The 15,685-nt window shown below is 53.7% G+C and overlaps 1 protein-coding gene across 1 annotated transcript in view; it reads left to right on the top strand.

Annotated features, from left to right (window-relative positions):
• The first annotated feature begins 6,473 nt into the window (after nt 1-6,473).
• The window catches only part of ZNF185 (zinc finger protein 185 with LIM domain), a 30,230-nt gene continuing 21,018 nt past the window's right edge, over nt 6,474-15,685 (top strand). Inside the window, exons 1-6 of the mRNA XM_058848090.1 lie at nt 6,474-6,584; nt 12,569-12,629; nt 12,866-13,001; nt 13,725-13,784; nt 15,097-15,135; nt 15,373-15,447. Of these exons, the coding sequence (XP_058704073.1) occupies nt 12,605-12,629; nt 12,866-13,001; nt 13,725-13,784; nt 15,097-15,135; nt 15,373-15,447 (335 nt within the window). The 5' untranslated portion in view covers nt 6,474-6,584; nt 12,569-12,604. The remainder of the gene's footprint in view (nt 6,585-12,568; nt 12,630-12,865; nt 13,002-13,724; nt 13,785-15,096; nt 15,136-15,372; nt 15,448-15,685) is intronic.

Here is a 15,685-nt window from a genome sequence, read left to right as displayed (position 1 = left end):
GCCGTGTTTTGTTGCTCTGGTGACAGCAGCCACCCCTTCCCGGAGCTGCTGGGTCACAAACACTTCCCGTGGCTCCCCTCTGGGCCTTCCTTTGCTCTCCTGTGCCACAAAGGGGTTCTGCCACCGTCTCTGAAATCATTGCAGCTCTTCTGATCTCCCTTCACGATCGGGGGTGATTTGGCTTCTCCCTGAGGCAGCAGAAGGAACCCATAAGGATTCCTTTGTCCGTGCAGGATTGATTTCTGGTCCAGAAGAACCCAAATAAATCACACAGGGGTGACTTCCCAGCTCTGTGTCCCGTATCTGAAAGGGCAGATCCCACTCAGCACAAACAGGATTTTAATTCCTTTTTTTTTAACTTTCCCTTTTAGGGGCAGAGATCTTTGGGAGCAGCCCCAGCACTGTTTTACCACAGCTCCCTTCCCACAAGATCTGCAGTGCTGGGAAGATCCAGGCTGCTCCTCCCTGCCCTGCCAGTGCTGCTGACGGGGATTTTTGGTGCTCTGTCCATGAAAAAACCTCTTTTCCACAAGGAAACGGATACAAAGCAATGGTCCCCGAGCTATTTCCTGTGACTTGTGTATTAAATGTTCTCTGCCCTCTAATCTTTCCAAGCACTTCAGTTCTGGTTTGGTTTTAAATGAGGGCTTTAGGTCAGAGCTGGAATTCCCCCTCTGTGCAAATTCCTGGCTCCCTGGGAGTTCTGGTGCTTCAAATTTCAGGAGGATGGGAAGCACCTCAGCCATGGAATTATAGAATCCCAGGATGGTTTGGGTTGGGAAGGACCTTAAAGCTCATCCCATTCCACCCCCAGGGACACCTTCCACTGTCCCAGGCTGCTCCAAGCCCCATCCAACCTGGCCTGGGGCACTCCCAGGGATCCAGGGGTGGCCACAACCTCAGGCACAGCGAGCCTTAACCCCAATGTGCTGCTCTAGTCTGATTAAATTTAAATTTATTATAACTTCTGGCTGTTTTCTGGGAGGAAAAACAAAACAAAACTACCCACTGGGGCTTTTTTTCCTGGGAATTTTTATTAGCTGTTTTTACCAAGCTTGGCCTCGCTTACTCTTGAAGCAAACGGTGGCCAGTGCTCCTGGCCTGCTGGGAGCAGGGATAACTCTTCCCTCCAGAGCTATCACAGCAGCCAGCAGAGGCTGTGAAGCAAAATTGCCATTATCAATTCCAAAATCCAGGATCAAATGCAGGTGCAGCCTGTCCCTGCCAGTAACACTCAACAGGAGCTTCCCCACCACTTCAAAGAGTTCCCTGGAGCGCTCTCATCCAGCTCCTTATCTCCCTCTCTCTGCTCTCCTGGCTTCTCCTTCCTGCAGCTCCTCGTTTTGCTGAGCTGAGTCTGGTTCTGGCAGTGGGAGAGATAAAGAGAGATCTTCTGTTGCTTATCCTGCAGAAAGGAGAGGGAGGATTAAAAGTGCTTTTCCAGGTGGAGTTGAGGTAACCAAAACCTCCATTCCCCTCTTAGAGAGATTGCAAAGGGAACTCGCTCAGGAGGGTTGTGCAAGGAATTCCCTTCAGTCTTGCCCTTGGAATGTGGGGGAAGCCCAGACACACCTCCAGAGAGGAAAAAGGCTGGAAATGGGTAAGAGGAAAAAGGGATAAAAGCAGGTGAGAAATGACCCTGCGTGTCCAGGGAGCAGAAAGGCACGGAGGGCACTGCAGGGGTGTGCAGGAGGTGTCCCAGGCCAGGCTGGACAGGGCTGGAGCAATCTGGGATACTGGGAGCTGTCCCTGCCCACAGGATGGGCCTGAAGGTCCCTTCCAAGCCAAGTTTTGATTCAGTGAGGTGTGGGAGCAGTGTGGTGTTTGTACCCTGCAAGCCCTGGGGGATCTGCAGAGCCAGGGATCCTGCAGGGCTGGAGCTCAGCGTTTTGGGAAGCTGAAAAGGGATGTTTTCTACCCCAGCACATCCTGTTACCCCAGTGTGCCGATGCCTGGAGAAAGCTGACCCGGAACAGAGGCTGGACAGGGTTCAGAATAAAGCAGGGATTTATTGGAGGGCCTTAAAGGGCACACCTTGGGCAGCACAAGAGCCTGGCCAGGGCTGCACCCAAGACGGACCAAAAAATGGTCACAAAATGGACAACTGCTCACCAGAGCTCACATTTTTATAAGTTTTGGTCCATCTGCATATCAGGGTTAATTGTCCAGTCACAGTTTTGGGTTTTGAAGTCCCATCCTTCTCCTTTCTCTCCTCAGCCCAGAGTTGTTTCTGCTTTTGGACCTGGAACTTGTAACGATTGTCCTTGGTATCAATCTAGAGAATAACTTGTTTTCTGTTCTGTGCAGAGAGCTCCCTGACACTGAATATGAAACTCCAAACTGCACACCTGGGCAGGGCAGAATGTGGAAAACATGGAGCTCAGAGTGAAGGCCTGTGTGCAGGAGGCAGGGAGCAGCAGGGCGCTCCCACAGCTCCCAGCAGGATGGGCCGGCCGCTGCCTCCCGAGGATTCTCTCCGAGTTTCGCCGCTTGTGCAAGCCCCAGGCTGGTGCCAGGCCCACAGGGGGAGAGTGGTGCAAGCCAGGCCCTGTCAGGGCAGGGGGAAGAGCAGCTTGTTTGCCCCAGAGCCTGCAGGGAGCTGGCTGAGCCACTCAGGATAAATCAGAGCGCGTTTGGGGCGTTGTGGTGGCACTGCCACAGCTCTGCCTGTGCCCTGTGTTATAGATACATTTTATATTGTTGGCTTTTCACAAATATTAAAATGAATGTTATGTGTATAAGAATGGAAATTTTTGTTGTATTAATATAGTTTTCTTTATTTCTGTTATTGATGAAACTTAGAAATAGTGGTATAATACATAGATGTTAAGCTATGACATAGCATTAAAACAAAAACTACTTTTATCTGTATAACCCAAAGACTGAAAAAGAGCTGGAGACACTTTCTTTTTCCTTTTGTAAACTCTCTTATCCAGATGAAGACAGCAGTGACCAGAACTCTGGGGGGAGGAATTTATTACATTTCTGGTATCAGGGAATGTAAATCTCAATGGCGCCAAGAGGATTGATCTATTGGGAAGGGGGCAAGAGAAAACTGAACAGAAGAACCCCAAAGATCCTCAGAAGAATGTCTGAATATGTGTGAGAATTTATGGATATGTGGTAGGGTTCTGTTTTTAAGGGACAATCCTTTGTTAGTGAGGTGAATGCAGAGACACCCAGCTGTATTTGTATACTTTACCTTATTTTTTCTCCTAATTGTTTTTTTTATTAAACTTTTAAATTCTATAAAAATGATGTGAACCTCGTTTTTCACACCTGGCTCTGCTGCCAGCAGCACTTTGTGCCAGTGCTGAGCCCCAGCAGCGTGCAGGCGTGTCCCTGAGCGCGGGGAGATTGCTGCATTCCAGCAGGGAATACTTTGGGATACACAACGCCATGAGGAAGGTGAGGCCTGGCGTTCTGGCAGAGCGCTGCAATGACGCCTCGTGAAAAACCAGTTTGATTCCCCTGCAACAAAAGGGTGTAGTGGTTTTACAGCCTGCGACTCATCCCGGCTCTGCTGGGGCTCCGCTGGGCTCGGTGGCACCTGTGCCAAGCCCACAGCACTGCAGGGTTACTCACCTGCCCTCCCCCTCCAGCAGCAGGGAGAGGCTGGAGAAAGTGGTTTCGGGGAAGCAGCAAAGGTTCCAGGGCAGCTCTGGGCTCTTCAGGGGGCTCCGTGGCTTCCTCACAACCAGAAAATCCCAAAAAATGGTGCAGTGGTTGCTCGGACACAGGCTGGGCTGTGAGGCTGTCCCTGGGCAGGAGGCACCATTGCCACAGGAATGGTTTGGTAGAATCCCCTTCCCAAAAAATCGGCTGCCTGGATGTTCAGGGTGCAGCAGGTTCCTGTTCCTGAGCTCTGGGCTTACAGCTGTCAGCACCCAGCTGCTCTGGAGGTGGCAGAGCAAGGATCAACCCGTGCCAGCTGTGGGACATCTTCATGAGAAAGGGTTCTTTGTGCTCTCCTTGGAGAGGACATCCCATGAAAACCCATTTCCTGCTGAAGTCAGCTATTCCAGGCTGAAATTTACTTTATATAACAATAATAATTTAACTGGAGCTGGGGGGAAAGGCTCTTTTTTCCTGCTCTCCCATGTGCTGTGTGTGTTCTGGAGAAGCTGTGAGTTGGGATGGACAGGACCTTGCTCCCGCTCTGGGCTGGGCTCAGGCACAGCTTTACCTGAGCCTTGGCTTGTGGCTGAGGAGGGGGCCAGGCCTGCAGGGTGGGGATTCCAGCCAGATCTTCTCAGTTTTAACCAGATTCAGTGGGAAAAAGGAAAAATTCCCCTCTAGGATTCTGCTCAGGTCAGACGAGTATGAAGAGCTTTTGGTGACTTCAGCACACTCAGGTTTCCTCCAGAGGTGGGCAGGGCACCTGTGCTGCTCAGGTGGGACCAGGATTGGTGTCCCAGAGCACCCTGCCCCTGTGAACAGCTCCCTGCCAGAGACCAGAGTCTATCCTGAGCCTCTGGTAAAGCTCTCAGCTCCTTCAGGCCCCCCAAGGCCACCCTGAGGTCACCCCAAAGCTTCTCCTCTCCAGCTGAGCATTCCCAGCTCTCCCAGCAGAGCTGCTCCATCCCTCTGCTCACCCTCTGGGCTCTCTCCAGCAGCTCCAGGTCCTTCCCGTGCTGGGGCAGAATCCCAATCCCTTTCCCACTGTCCTCACTGTGGGAATGCATCTCCTCAACCATCAGTGCCCTCCTGGGGTGCTGCTTTGGGGGCTCCTCATCCATCCCTCTCAGTCTTTGGTATCGAGCTGTTCAGAACAAACACCATTTTTTATTTCTTTGGGGTTTTTTTGCCCAGTTTTTGAGCATTCAGCATGGAACTGCGTGTTCCCAGCGGGAAAAGCCAGAGCCCTGCGTGTCCCTGTCGTGCTTTGGGACCTCCTGTTCCTGCAGGGCTGGCCAGGCCGGGTTCTTACTCACTGTTATTTCAGGGAAGAACCCGGACAAACCTTCAGCAAACCCTGGCATGACTCAGGGCTTGCTGAAAATAAAGCTGCCCTGTCAGCTGGAGCCCCGGAGCAGACGATGCTCTCCCGGGAAGGGTCTGGGCTGTGCTTTTCCAGCTGGCTTCAAACAGCTCCCATTTCCCTGAGCTGGGCACTCCAGAGCTCAGGGCGCGGCTCTGGGAAGAGCCCGGTTTATCGAGCCGGGATCAGTGGCAGCCACAAAGCCAAGCTCAGCTGAGCCCGGCTCAGGAGATGGGAGAGGAAGATCTGGGGCTGGAGTAAAAATCCCTGATGTCATCCTGGCTGTGCTGCTGGGAGCCAGGGCTGGGTTATCGGCCCTGTTCCAGCACATCCCAGTGGGATGGGAGGGGTTGGGGTGGGATGGGATGGGATATGATGGGATGGGATATCATGGACTGGGATATTTGCCCATCATCCCACAGCAGATCCCAAGGGACACAGCAGGAGCTTTCCTTTCCAGCTGCTGCAGGTTCGGCATTCTGGAATCTGCTGGAATTGTGGAGCAGGGACAGGGGACCCTGCTGGGTGCTCAGTGGGGGCTTCATCACCCCCAGGGCTGGAGGAGGCCCTGGAGCCCCTCTGGAGCCAGGCTGGGAGAGCTGGGAATGTTCACCTGGAGAGGAGAAGGATCCAGGGAGAGCTCAGAGCCCCTTGCAGGGCCTGAAGGGGCTCCAGGAGAGCTGGAGAGGGACTGGGGACAAGGGATGGAGGGACAGGACACAGGGAATGGCTTCCCCAGTGTTAGATGGGATTTTGGGCAGGAATTGTTCCCTGGGAGGGTGCCCAGAGCAGCTGGGGCTGCCCCTGGATCCCTGGAATGTCCCAGGCCAGGCTGGACAGGGCTTGGAGCACCTGGGACAGTGGAAGGTGCCCCTGCCATGGCAGGGGTGGCTCTGGATGGGCTTCAAGCTCCCTCCCAAGCCAACCCAACCTGGGATTCTCCGGCTCTTCCCAGCCCAGGGCAGTGCCAGGCTGAAGCCCTGGCTCCAGGACAGCTCTAAACTCTGGGCCAGGCTTTAGGGACGGGCACAGAGCGTGTCCCCAGCCCTGGCTGTGCCACACTGTCCCCACAGCTGCCCGTCGGGCCCGAGCGGTGAGCAGAATAATTAGAAAGGGAAATAAAGTGAGGACGAGCGGCAATTTCCCGTGTGATTATCGCACCCGTGCGCCCCGTTAATGAGCTCCGAGCACACAATCAGTGTCCAGGGCTAATTACAGCCCCGCTCCCGGATGCTCCCGGGGTTCCACCGCCCTGAAGCGGTACCCGAGCAGCACCGGGAGGAATTCGGGGTGAGCGCTGGGGGCTGCTCCGGGCTGTGCCAGCGGCAGCCGCTGGAGAATGCCAGGAATGCAGAGGAGAAGCCTACAGGGAGGGGAGCCCGTGCCGCCGAATGGAGAAACCTGTTTGATTCCCCTGAAGGGCAAAACACACCCAAAGTCTCCTCCTCAAAACAAGGCTTGGCCTCCCGGGGCCGGCCCTCTCGGCAGGGAAGGGCTCAGGGGTGCGGGCTCAGGTGTGTGAGCTCAGGGGTGCGGGCTCAGGGGTGCCACAGCCGCTGGCCGGACACATCCTCGTCGGAGCCGCACCTGGGGAAACGCGCAGGTACGGCCGGGACCCTCCCTTCACCTGCCGGGAGGGCGAGGAGGAGGAGGGGGAGGAGGAGGGGGAGGAAGAGGAGGGTGAGGAAGAGGAGGAGGGCTGCGCTGTCATGTGCGGGACACGCCAAAAATCCTCCTTCTTCACCTGCCGGGAGGGTGAGGAGCAGGAGGGTGAGGAGGAGGAGGGTGAGGAAGAGGAGGGCTGTGCTGTCCTGTGAGTGACACGCTGTAAATCTTCTTGTTTCACCTGCCGGGAGGATGAGGAGAAGGAGGGAGGAAGAGGAGGAGAGCTGTGCTCCCCTGTAGGGGACACGCCAAAAATCCTTCTTCACCTGCCGGGAGGCTGAGGAGGAGGGGGAGGAAGAGGGCTGAGGAAGAGGAGGAGGGCTGCGCTGTCCTGTGGGGGACACGGCATGAATGCTCTTGTTTCACCTGCCGGGAGGGTGAGGAAGAGGAGGGCTGAAGAAGAGGAGGGTGAGGAGGAGGAAGGCTGAGGAAGGGGAGGGTGAGGAAGAGGACGGCTGAAGAAGAGGAGGGTGAGGAGGAGGAAGGCTGAGGAAGAGGAGGGTGAGGAAGAGGAGGGTGAGGAAGAGGAGGGCTGTGCTGTCCTGTGGGGGACACGCCGTGAATCCCCCCGTTGCTGGGGGCTCCAGGCGGGGCTGTGAGCTCTGCAGGGATGGGCTCCCCGCAGGAACTCGGCTGAGCTTCGGCTCTGGGGCTCTGTCGCACCTGTCTGGGCTCAGCTCCCCTCTCTGCATCCTCCCAAAAGCCTTTCCCCGCCGGGTTCGGGGGGCACGGCGGTGTGACCTGCCTGGGACAGGGGTGGGTGTGGGCAGAGAGCAGGGAAAATCCCAGCCTGTGCCCCCTGACAGCCTCTGGAGAGAGGTTTGGGGCAGCTCCAGCTCTTTCTGCCTCTCCAGCCCCTCCCTCCCTCCTGTGGGACGCGGAGATTTCTCCCTCTCTGCTGCTCTGCCTTGTTTTGTTTCTCCCTGAATCGCTGTGAAATCAGCACCCTGCGAAGGAGTGGCAGAGCTGGCACAGAGGAGAGAGCACCTCCCTGTGTCCTTGCTCCATCCTGGGAATGTCATTCCCTGTCCCAGCCCCTGCTCCAGGACAGAGCCCGGAGGATGAGCTGGGCTCACCCGGGCAGCTTGGGGAGCAGGGATGTCCTTCCCCCCCAGCCGCACCAGGAGCTTTTGTCTGGGATGTTTTATTTGTTTTATTAGAAACTCGGCTTATTTTATTCATCCAGCCAGCCATCCAGTGTATTTCTTCCCAAAGAAAGTTACCAGGACTTAAGTGGAAGCCCCAGTTTCCACGAGTGGCAGATTTTGGCTTTTTTTTTACCAAAAAAATGTATTTTCTTGGCAAAACCTTGTGGTGTGTCTGTGGCGTGATGAGGCTTCAAGGAGCTTTTGTCCTGCTCTGTCTGTGGGTCAGTGGCACAAACACAAAGCTCCACCTTAGACACAAAACCCATTTTTCCTTCCTTTTTCCTTTCATCTTTGGACATCAAGGCTCAAGGTCAGCGGTGTGTGGGTGTGGTGAACGTCCTGCACATCCTTCCTTTCAAACCCAGAAATTAGCTGAGCAATTAGGAATTAATTCCATGTAATTAGAGCAATGGAACTGCACGCCCAGGATGGCGAAAATGAGCAGGGAATTGTTGGCAGTAGCAGGGGTGAGGTTTTGTGCTGGGGGTGATCCTGCTGGGAGCTCTGGGATGATCCCTGGGGATGGGCAGGGCTGGCTGATGCTCTCAGCGAGTTTGTGCCACACTTTCCTGGCTTCTTTAAATTTCATTCTTTCAATTTTTTATTTGTTTTTTGGTGGGATGTGTGGCTGTGAGTGAAGGAAAGGAAATTCTGATTGTGCATTTTCAGCTGTCCACGCTTTGTTTGGAATGTGTCTGTGTTGCTCCCGTTGGTGAGGTCTGGGCAGGATTCCCCACTCCAGGTTTTCATCCCTTTTCCCCTTTGTTCAGGGAAAAAGAGATCTCCACTGTCCTGAGGTGATGGAGGGGACATCCCAAGGGAATGTGGTGCTGGGATGAGGCTCCTCAGAGCTCCTGCTGCTGCCTCCAGTGGGGTCAGGACAGAGCTTCAGCATGGACAGGAATTTCCCCATGGCAGGGGCTGCCCAGGGAGGGTGGCAGTCCCCATCCCTGGAGGTGGCACTCAGGGCTCCGGGCTGGGGACAAGGTGGGCATTGGACCCTGCTGGAGTTGGATGATCCCAGAGCACTTTTCCAGCCTCAGGGATTCTGGGATTGTGATTCTGGCTCACGGACCAGGCAGGCAGGAGCTGTTGTGTTGCACAAGCCCAGAAGATTTAAGGTTTGATTTAAGGTTTGATTTAAGGTTTGATTTAAGGTTTGATTTAAGGTTTGATTTAAGGTTGCCTGGACTGTTTCAGTTATTGAATTCCTGATTGTTCATAGCTTGACTTTAGAAATCTCCTGGTGCTTCTTAAACATCCCCAGTGTTTATGGAACAGCATTGGTGTTAAACAGTCCCTGCATGGAAAAAGGGAAAGGCAGGAATAAAAAACTGGTACCTCAGAGCAGCTGAGATTGTCTAAAATGATGGAATCCCAGACTGGTTTGGGTTGGGAGAGCCTTAAAGTCCATCCAGAGCCACCCCTGCCACGGCAGGGACACCTCCCACTGTCCCAGGCTGCTCCAGCCCCATCCAACCTGGCCTGGGACATTCCAGGGATCCAGGGACAGCCCCAGCTGCTCTGGGAATCTGTGCCAGGGCTGGGTCTGGACTTTGAGAGGTTCCCTCAGAACCTTCCCCTCCAAACACGGAGCCCCTGGGTGCAGGAGGTGGGATCAGATCCTCAGCTGCAGTTTGTGAGTTCCCAGCCTGGAGCCTGAGGTGGAATTCCAGCTTTCCCCCAAGTGCAGGGAGAGGAGTTCCCATCCTGGAACATCAATCTGGCAGGATTTAATGTGGATCTGGCAGGGTTTGATGTGGATCTGGCAGGATTTAACGTGGATCTGGCAGGATTTAACATGGATCTGGTGGGGTTAATGTGGATCTGGCGGGGTTAACGTGGATCTGGCAGGGTTTAACCTGGATCTGGCGGGGTTAACGTGGATCTGGCAGGGTTAATGTGGATCTGGCGGGGTTTAACGTGGATCTGGCGGGGTTTAACGTGGATCTGGCAGGATTTAACGTGGATCTGGCAGGGTTTAACGTGGATCTGGCAGGGTTTAACGTGGATCTGGCGGGGTTTAACGTGGATCTGGCGGGGTTTAACGTGGATCTGGCAGGGTTAACGTGGATCTGGCAGGGTTAACCTGGATCTGGCGGGGTTAACGTGGATCTGGCAGGGTTAACGTGGATCTGGCAGGGTTAACGTGGATCTGGCAGGGTTAACGTGGATCTGGCAGGGTTAACGTGGATCTGGCAGGGTTAACGTGGATCTGGCAGGGTTAACGTGGATCTGGCAGGGTTAACGTGGATCTGGCAGGGTTAACGTGGATCTGGCAGGGTTAACGTGGATCTGGCAGGGTTCATGTGGATCTGGCAGGGTTCATGTGGATCTGGCAGGATTTAACGTGGATCTGGCAGGGTTAACGTGGATCTGGCGGGGTTAACGTGGATCTGGCGGGGTTAACGTGGATCTGGCGGGGTTAACGTGGATCTGGCGGGGTTAACGTGGATCTGGCGGGGTTAACGTGGATCTGGCGGGGTTAACGTGGATCTGGCGGGGTTAACGTGGATCTGGCAGGGTTTAACGTGGATCTGGCAGGGTTTAACGTGGATCTGGCAGGGTTTAACGTGGATCTGGCAGGGTTAACGTGGATCTGGCAGGGTTTAATGTGGATCTGGCAGGATTTAACGTGGATCTGGCGGGGTTAACGTGGATCTGGCAGGGTTAACGTGGATCTGGCAGGGTTAACGTGGATCTGGCAGGGTTTAATGTGGATCTGGCAGGGTTTAATGTGGATCTGGCAGGGTTAATGTGGATCTGGCAGGGTTAACGTGGATCTGGCAGGATTTAATGTGGATCTGGCAGGATTTAACGTGGATCTGGCGGGGTTAACGTGGATCTGGCAGGGTTAACGTGGATCTGGCGGGGTTAACGTGGATCTGGCAGGGTTAACGTGGATCTGGCATGGTTCCCTCCAGCTCGGTGCTGTCCCTTCCCAGCAGATCAGGTGTCAGGTGCCATCAGGGCACAGCAGGACAAGGTTTGCATTGTGTGCCGTGGCTGGTGCAGAGAAACTCGAGGCTGTGCCCTCCCAGGAGGCAGTGCCAGGTCAGGATCTGCTGAAGGAAGAAGGAGAAGCCTTCTCCCCCTGCTCTCCTGCCCGTGGGTTTCCAAAAGCCAGGCTGGACCTGCTGAGCATCCAATTCCCACCTTCCACAAGCGGAAGAGGGGCCTGGAGGCCAAAATCCCAGCAGGCTGAGGAGGCTCACAGGAAGGAGCTTCAAACCTCTTGCAAGCTTTAAATACATTTTAATTGGAGGCTGGTGAAGGTCAGAGCAGGCATCAATTATCCTGAAAGCAGGAGATTTTTCCGCATGACTGCCCTGGGTGCTGTTTGCAGCCGAGGGCCTTCGGGTCACGGGCAGAGCCTCCCTTGGTGCCCAGCTCCTGGGGGAGAGGAGCTCTGTGCTGGTGCCTGGGGCAGGGGAGCACGGCACAGATCCTTGGGGGCTCCAGGATGGGCTCAGCTGGGGGAGCAGAGCCTGGAGCCGCTGCTGGATCCCCTCGGGTGGGACCTGGATCCCCTCGGGTGGGACCTGGATCCCCTCGGGTGGGACCTGGATCACCTTGGGTGGGACCTGGATCACCACAGGACCCGGATCACATTGGAGCTGGGCACACAAGCGATGCCACCTGGGCTTTGGGCTGAGGGAAGTGACCCTGGTGAGGGCCCAGGTTGGCATCTGTGGGTGCCCTTTGTGTGAGGAATTCCTCATCCAGGAATCCCAGAGCCGTTGAGGTCATCCAGTGCCACCAAGGCCGTGCACGGGCAGGGAAGGCAGCAGCGGGACCTGGGGGTTCCCATCCCAAAAGGGTCCAGCTGAGACAGGGATCAGTGTGGAAAAGTGAGTGTGGAGCTTGGGGCATCCCACCCCAGGGCCAGGAGGAAAAACATGGGGAGCAGGACCTGGGACCTGTTCTCAGTGGCTGCATGGACAGCTCAGGAGTCTAAAGGCACCCGTGGTGCTCCCAGGAAAGATGGATTTATGGGATCTGAGCAGCTCTGCCTCCTTCCAGGGCATTCCTTCAGTCCTCAGGGCTGGGATCCAGCTCATCCCGAAGCACAAGGAGAGCGAGGCACGAAGGGGCTTTACCCCGAGTGTCCTACAAAGGCTGGAAACTTGTTATTAACACCTCCAAATCCCTGCTGGGCCTTCAGAGAGGAGGGTGGCTGGCAGGGCAGGGAGCTCCCATGGGCTTGGGAAGAACAGCAAGTGTTTCACCTCCTGTGGGGTAATCAGAGCTGGGTGAGTGCTTTCCATGGAAAGCAGGATCCTTCCCGACTGAGGGGCTGCTGATTTCAGGCACCGGAAGAATTTCTGGGGGAGGAGTTGGTGTGGCTGTGCCTGCACCCCCCGGGGAAGGGATGGGTGGACAGGGACAGGTCACCCCCTCAGGGCCACAGCCTTGGGCACAGCTGGAGGTGCTCCCTCGTCCAGCTGTGATCCATGGGATCAGCTGTGATCCATGGGATCAGCTGTGATCCATGGGATCAACTGTGATCCATGGGATCAGCTGTGATCCATGGGATCACTCCCTGACAGGGATGGGAGAGGAGTTTGTGGTGCTGGAGCCGCTTTCAAACTCCAGGGCACGGAAAGAGCCGAGGCAGGGACCCCACGGAGTGTGCTGGGCTGGGCTCTGCCCCAGAGCTCCAGGACATTGACATCCAAACAAGGTTCCAGCTCCCTTTTCCATGTTAAATAGCCTGGAATTGCTTTCATGGCACAATTGCTGTTTTGCTTATTCCCTTTTCCATTTCTTCCAGGGGTTTTTGGCTGAAGGGGAAGGTGCTGCCGTGACCATGATGTCCCTGGGTGTTGCCAAAGGTAATTCCTTCCTCTCCCGGTTTTCCTCAGTCTCCTCTGGCCAGCTGGAGCTGCTGGGGTGTCTCTGCTGGGACAGGAGTGGGAGCTCTGCATGACCCTGTGATCCAGCAGGATGCAGATCCCGAGCTCTGGATGGTCTCCAGCTTCCATCGGAGCCACTGGGATCTGACAGAGAGGGATGGATCCCATCTTCCCGGGATGCTGGGAGTCCTTCCCTCCCTCTCCTGTTCCCCCAGGAGGGCTGATCCCGCCCTCGGACGAGGATCGCCGCAGGATCATCCGGCAGATGAAGGTTCGCACCACCCTGCGGGGGGACAAGAGCTGGATCCAGCACCACAACTCCGACTCGGACGAGGAGAAGAGCAGCCCCCTGTAAGAACATTTCCTTCCCCTTCCCCTTCCCTCACCAGCACTCCCTGAGCTGGAGGAGGATCCCATCGGGATCACTGATCCCACCCTGTGCTCCCGGAGCTCTGGGTTCTCCGGACACCTCCAGCTGCACAGGATGTGCTGGGACAAGTTCTGGGGTCCCCGTGGTGCCAGGCAGTGGCACTGCCAAAGGAATTGCTGCTCCTCTTTGTTCCTGATGAGGGCAGGGTGGGGAGAAGCTCAGACAATTCCAGCTGGAGCTGGAATTCTGCAGCATGGATGGATTGGGAGCCTCAGGACAGCTCTGGAGTTTTGTGAAGCCAGACTGAGCTTCAGCATCTCAGAGTGACAAACTCAGGGCAGGATGGAGGGAGTTTAGGCACTGGATGGAGGGAGTTTAGGCACTGGATGGAGGGGGTTTAGGCACTGGATGGAGGGAGTTTAGGCACTGGATGGAGGGGGTTTAGGCACTGGATGGAGGGGGTTTAGGCACTGGATGGAGGGGGTTTAGGCACTGGATGGAGGGAGTTTAGGATGGAAGGGGCAGGAGACCAAACATTTCCCTGGATGTCTCACAGTGCCAGGGAACACCAGCCTGCTCCAGCTCCTCTTTCCTGGGGAACAAACCCAATCCCAAATCCCTCTTCTCTTCCTGCTCTCTCCAAACCTGTCATGGCCATGTCCAGCAACCAGCTGAGCCCTTTTTTGTGTTTCCTGTTCCCTCAGGTCTGGACAGGCTGGTGGTGGATCCACAGCCCCCAAATCTGCTGCTCCCCAGCAGGACAGGTAATTCCCGGGGCCCATCCCTCTCCTTCCCTGCTGTTCCTGGGGTGGGGAGGCTCTCCCTGTGCCCCCCTCGCCTTGGGGAGGGGCTGGGTTGGTTCCCCAGAGGTGCAGAGGGACGGAGGGATGGTTTTCCTTTGCAGGAACGGATCCTCCGAGGCCCTGGGGCTGGGGGGGGACATCAGCGCTGTGCTGGAGCAGCCCCTCAGTTCCCCAGGGCTTCAGAGCCCCAGGGAATCGGGGTTTTATGAGAGATGGGACCGCTGGGAGAAGTTTCAAAATGTGATTTATTCTTCTTTTGTGGTCTGGTGAAAGAATGAGTTCATCCTCACCTCATTCACCAGATGTTCTTAGTCAGTCTCACAAGACTCTGGGTCACAAGGTTCTTTAAAGGTTATTAAACCAATAAACTAATGCTACAAAAGAATGTTTCAACTTTCACACCAATAACTAATTATTTTGCTTTACACATCTCCCCCGCAGTGCATTCTGAACCAATGACACACAAAGCTGCTTCTTATACCTTAAACTCCTAATTACCTTTATGTACTTCTATATCTTAAATTTAAAACATTAAATAAATTGATTGATGAATACATATTTATAGGAAATTTATTGATAAATATATATTTATAGGAAAGATTGAGATAGGAGGAAGGACAGCAGAGGAGGAGCCGGACTGTGCTTTAATATTAATTAAATCAATTGATTGATAAATATATTTTTCTATAAAATATAAATTAAAAATATTTTAAATTAATTAAATTAAAATTTAAAAATCTAAAATAAATAAAAATATATTTTTATTAAAATAAATAAATATATATAAAAATGTATTTATATAATATATATTACATATAAAATGAAAATAAATTAAATCATTCATATTTAGTATAGCTATGTATCACATATATTTATAGAAGTTAACTTTTTATAATATTTATATATTATATACAAATAAGTATATAATTTAATTTAATATTTAAATAATTAAAATATTTTACTGATTTTATTATTATTGTTATTGCTATTATTATTATTATTATTATTATTATTATTATTATTGCTAATATTAATTGGCTCACTCTAAATTTCACTTTCCCTATTAAAAAAATCCTTTCTAGAGCTTGTTCTGATGATAATTAATTTTAAAACATCCCTCCAGGCTCACTCCAGCTGTGGGATCCCTCAGTCCTGCTTAGCTGGAGTTTTGCTTTGACATCCACGAGGATTTTCCCTTCAATCCCGAAGGTTTTGGTGCTGCTGCTGTTGTTTCCCCGTGTTTTTAACTCCCTGCTGTCTGTCCTTTGCACAGGTGCTCTGTCCCCAAGGCCCAGCCTGGATACCTCATCAGGTGGGTTTGGAATGGGAACAACCTGGGCTGCAGGGGGAGGAGAACTGGAGCAAAAACACAAAATGAGGGAATGGAAATGTTCAATGAAAATGTTCAATGAAAATGTTCCCTCCTGGGTTCTGCGAGCTGGGACCATCCCAGCCGATATTTAACCAATATTCCAGCCAGTCCTGCTGCTTTGAGCTTGGCTCCAAACATTTTCCAGCCAAAAACTCAAGGTGTCCCTTCCCTCCCCAGGGGGGTTTTCACCAGGACCATCGACAAGAGCTCGTCCGTGCCGGGTTCTTCACCTTCCAGCCAAGCACAGAAAAAGTACGAGAGTGTCCCCCTGCCTTCTCCCCCTTCATGAAAAGGAGATTTTCAACTCTCATTTCCAGCCATCCCCTTGCTCTGCTGGTGCTCGTGGGTTTCCAGAGCTCTCCCAAATCCCTGCAAAACGCTGGAAAATCTGGCTGTGCATTTCACAGACACGGGAAAAGAGCGGGTGACAAACTCCCCATTTTCCTCAGCACAGCTGGCTCTGGGAGAGTTCGGAGAGTTCACGGGCTTG

The sequence above is a fragment of the Poecile atricapillus genome, chromosome 12 (genome assembly GCF_030490865.1).
Source record: "Poecile atricapillus isolate bPoeAtr1 chromosome 12, bPoeAtr1.hap1, whole genome shotgun sequence".
Lineage (NCBI taxonomy): Eukaryota > Metazoa > Chordata > Aves > Passeriformes > Paridae > Poecile > Poecile atricapillus.
Note: the sequence above shows the minus strand (reverse complement) of the source record. Positions and strands in the feature narration are given on the sequence as shown.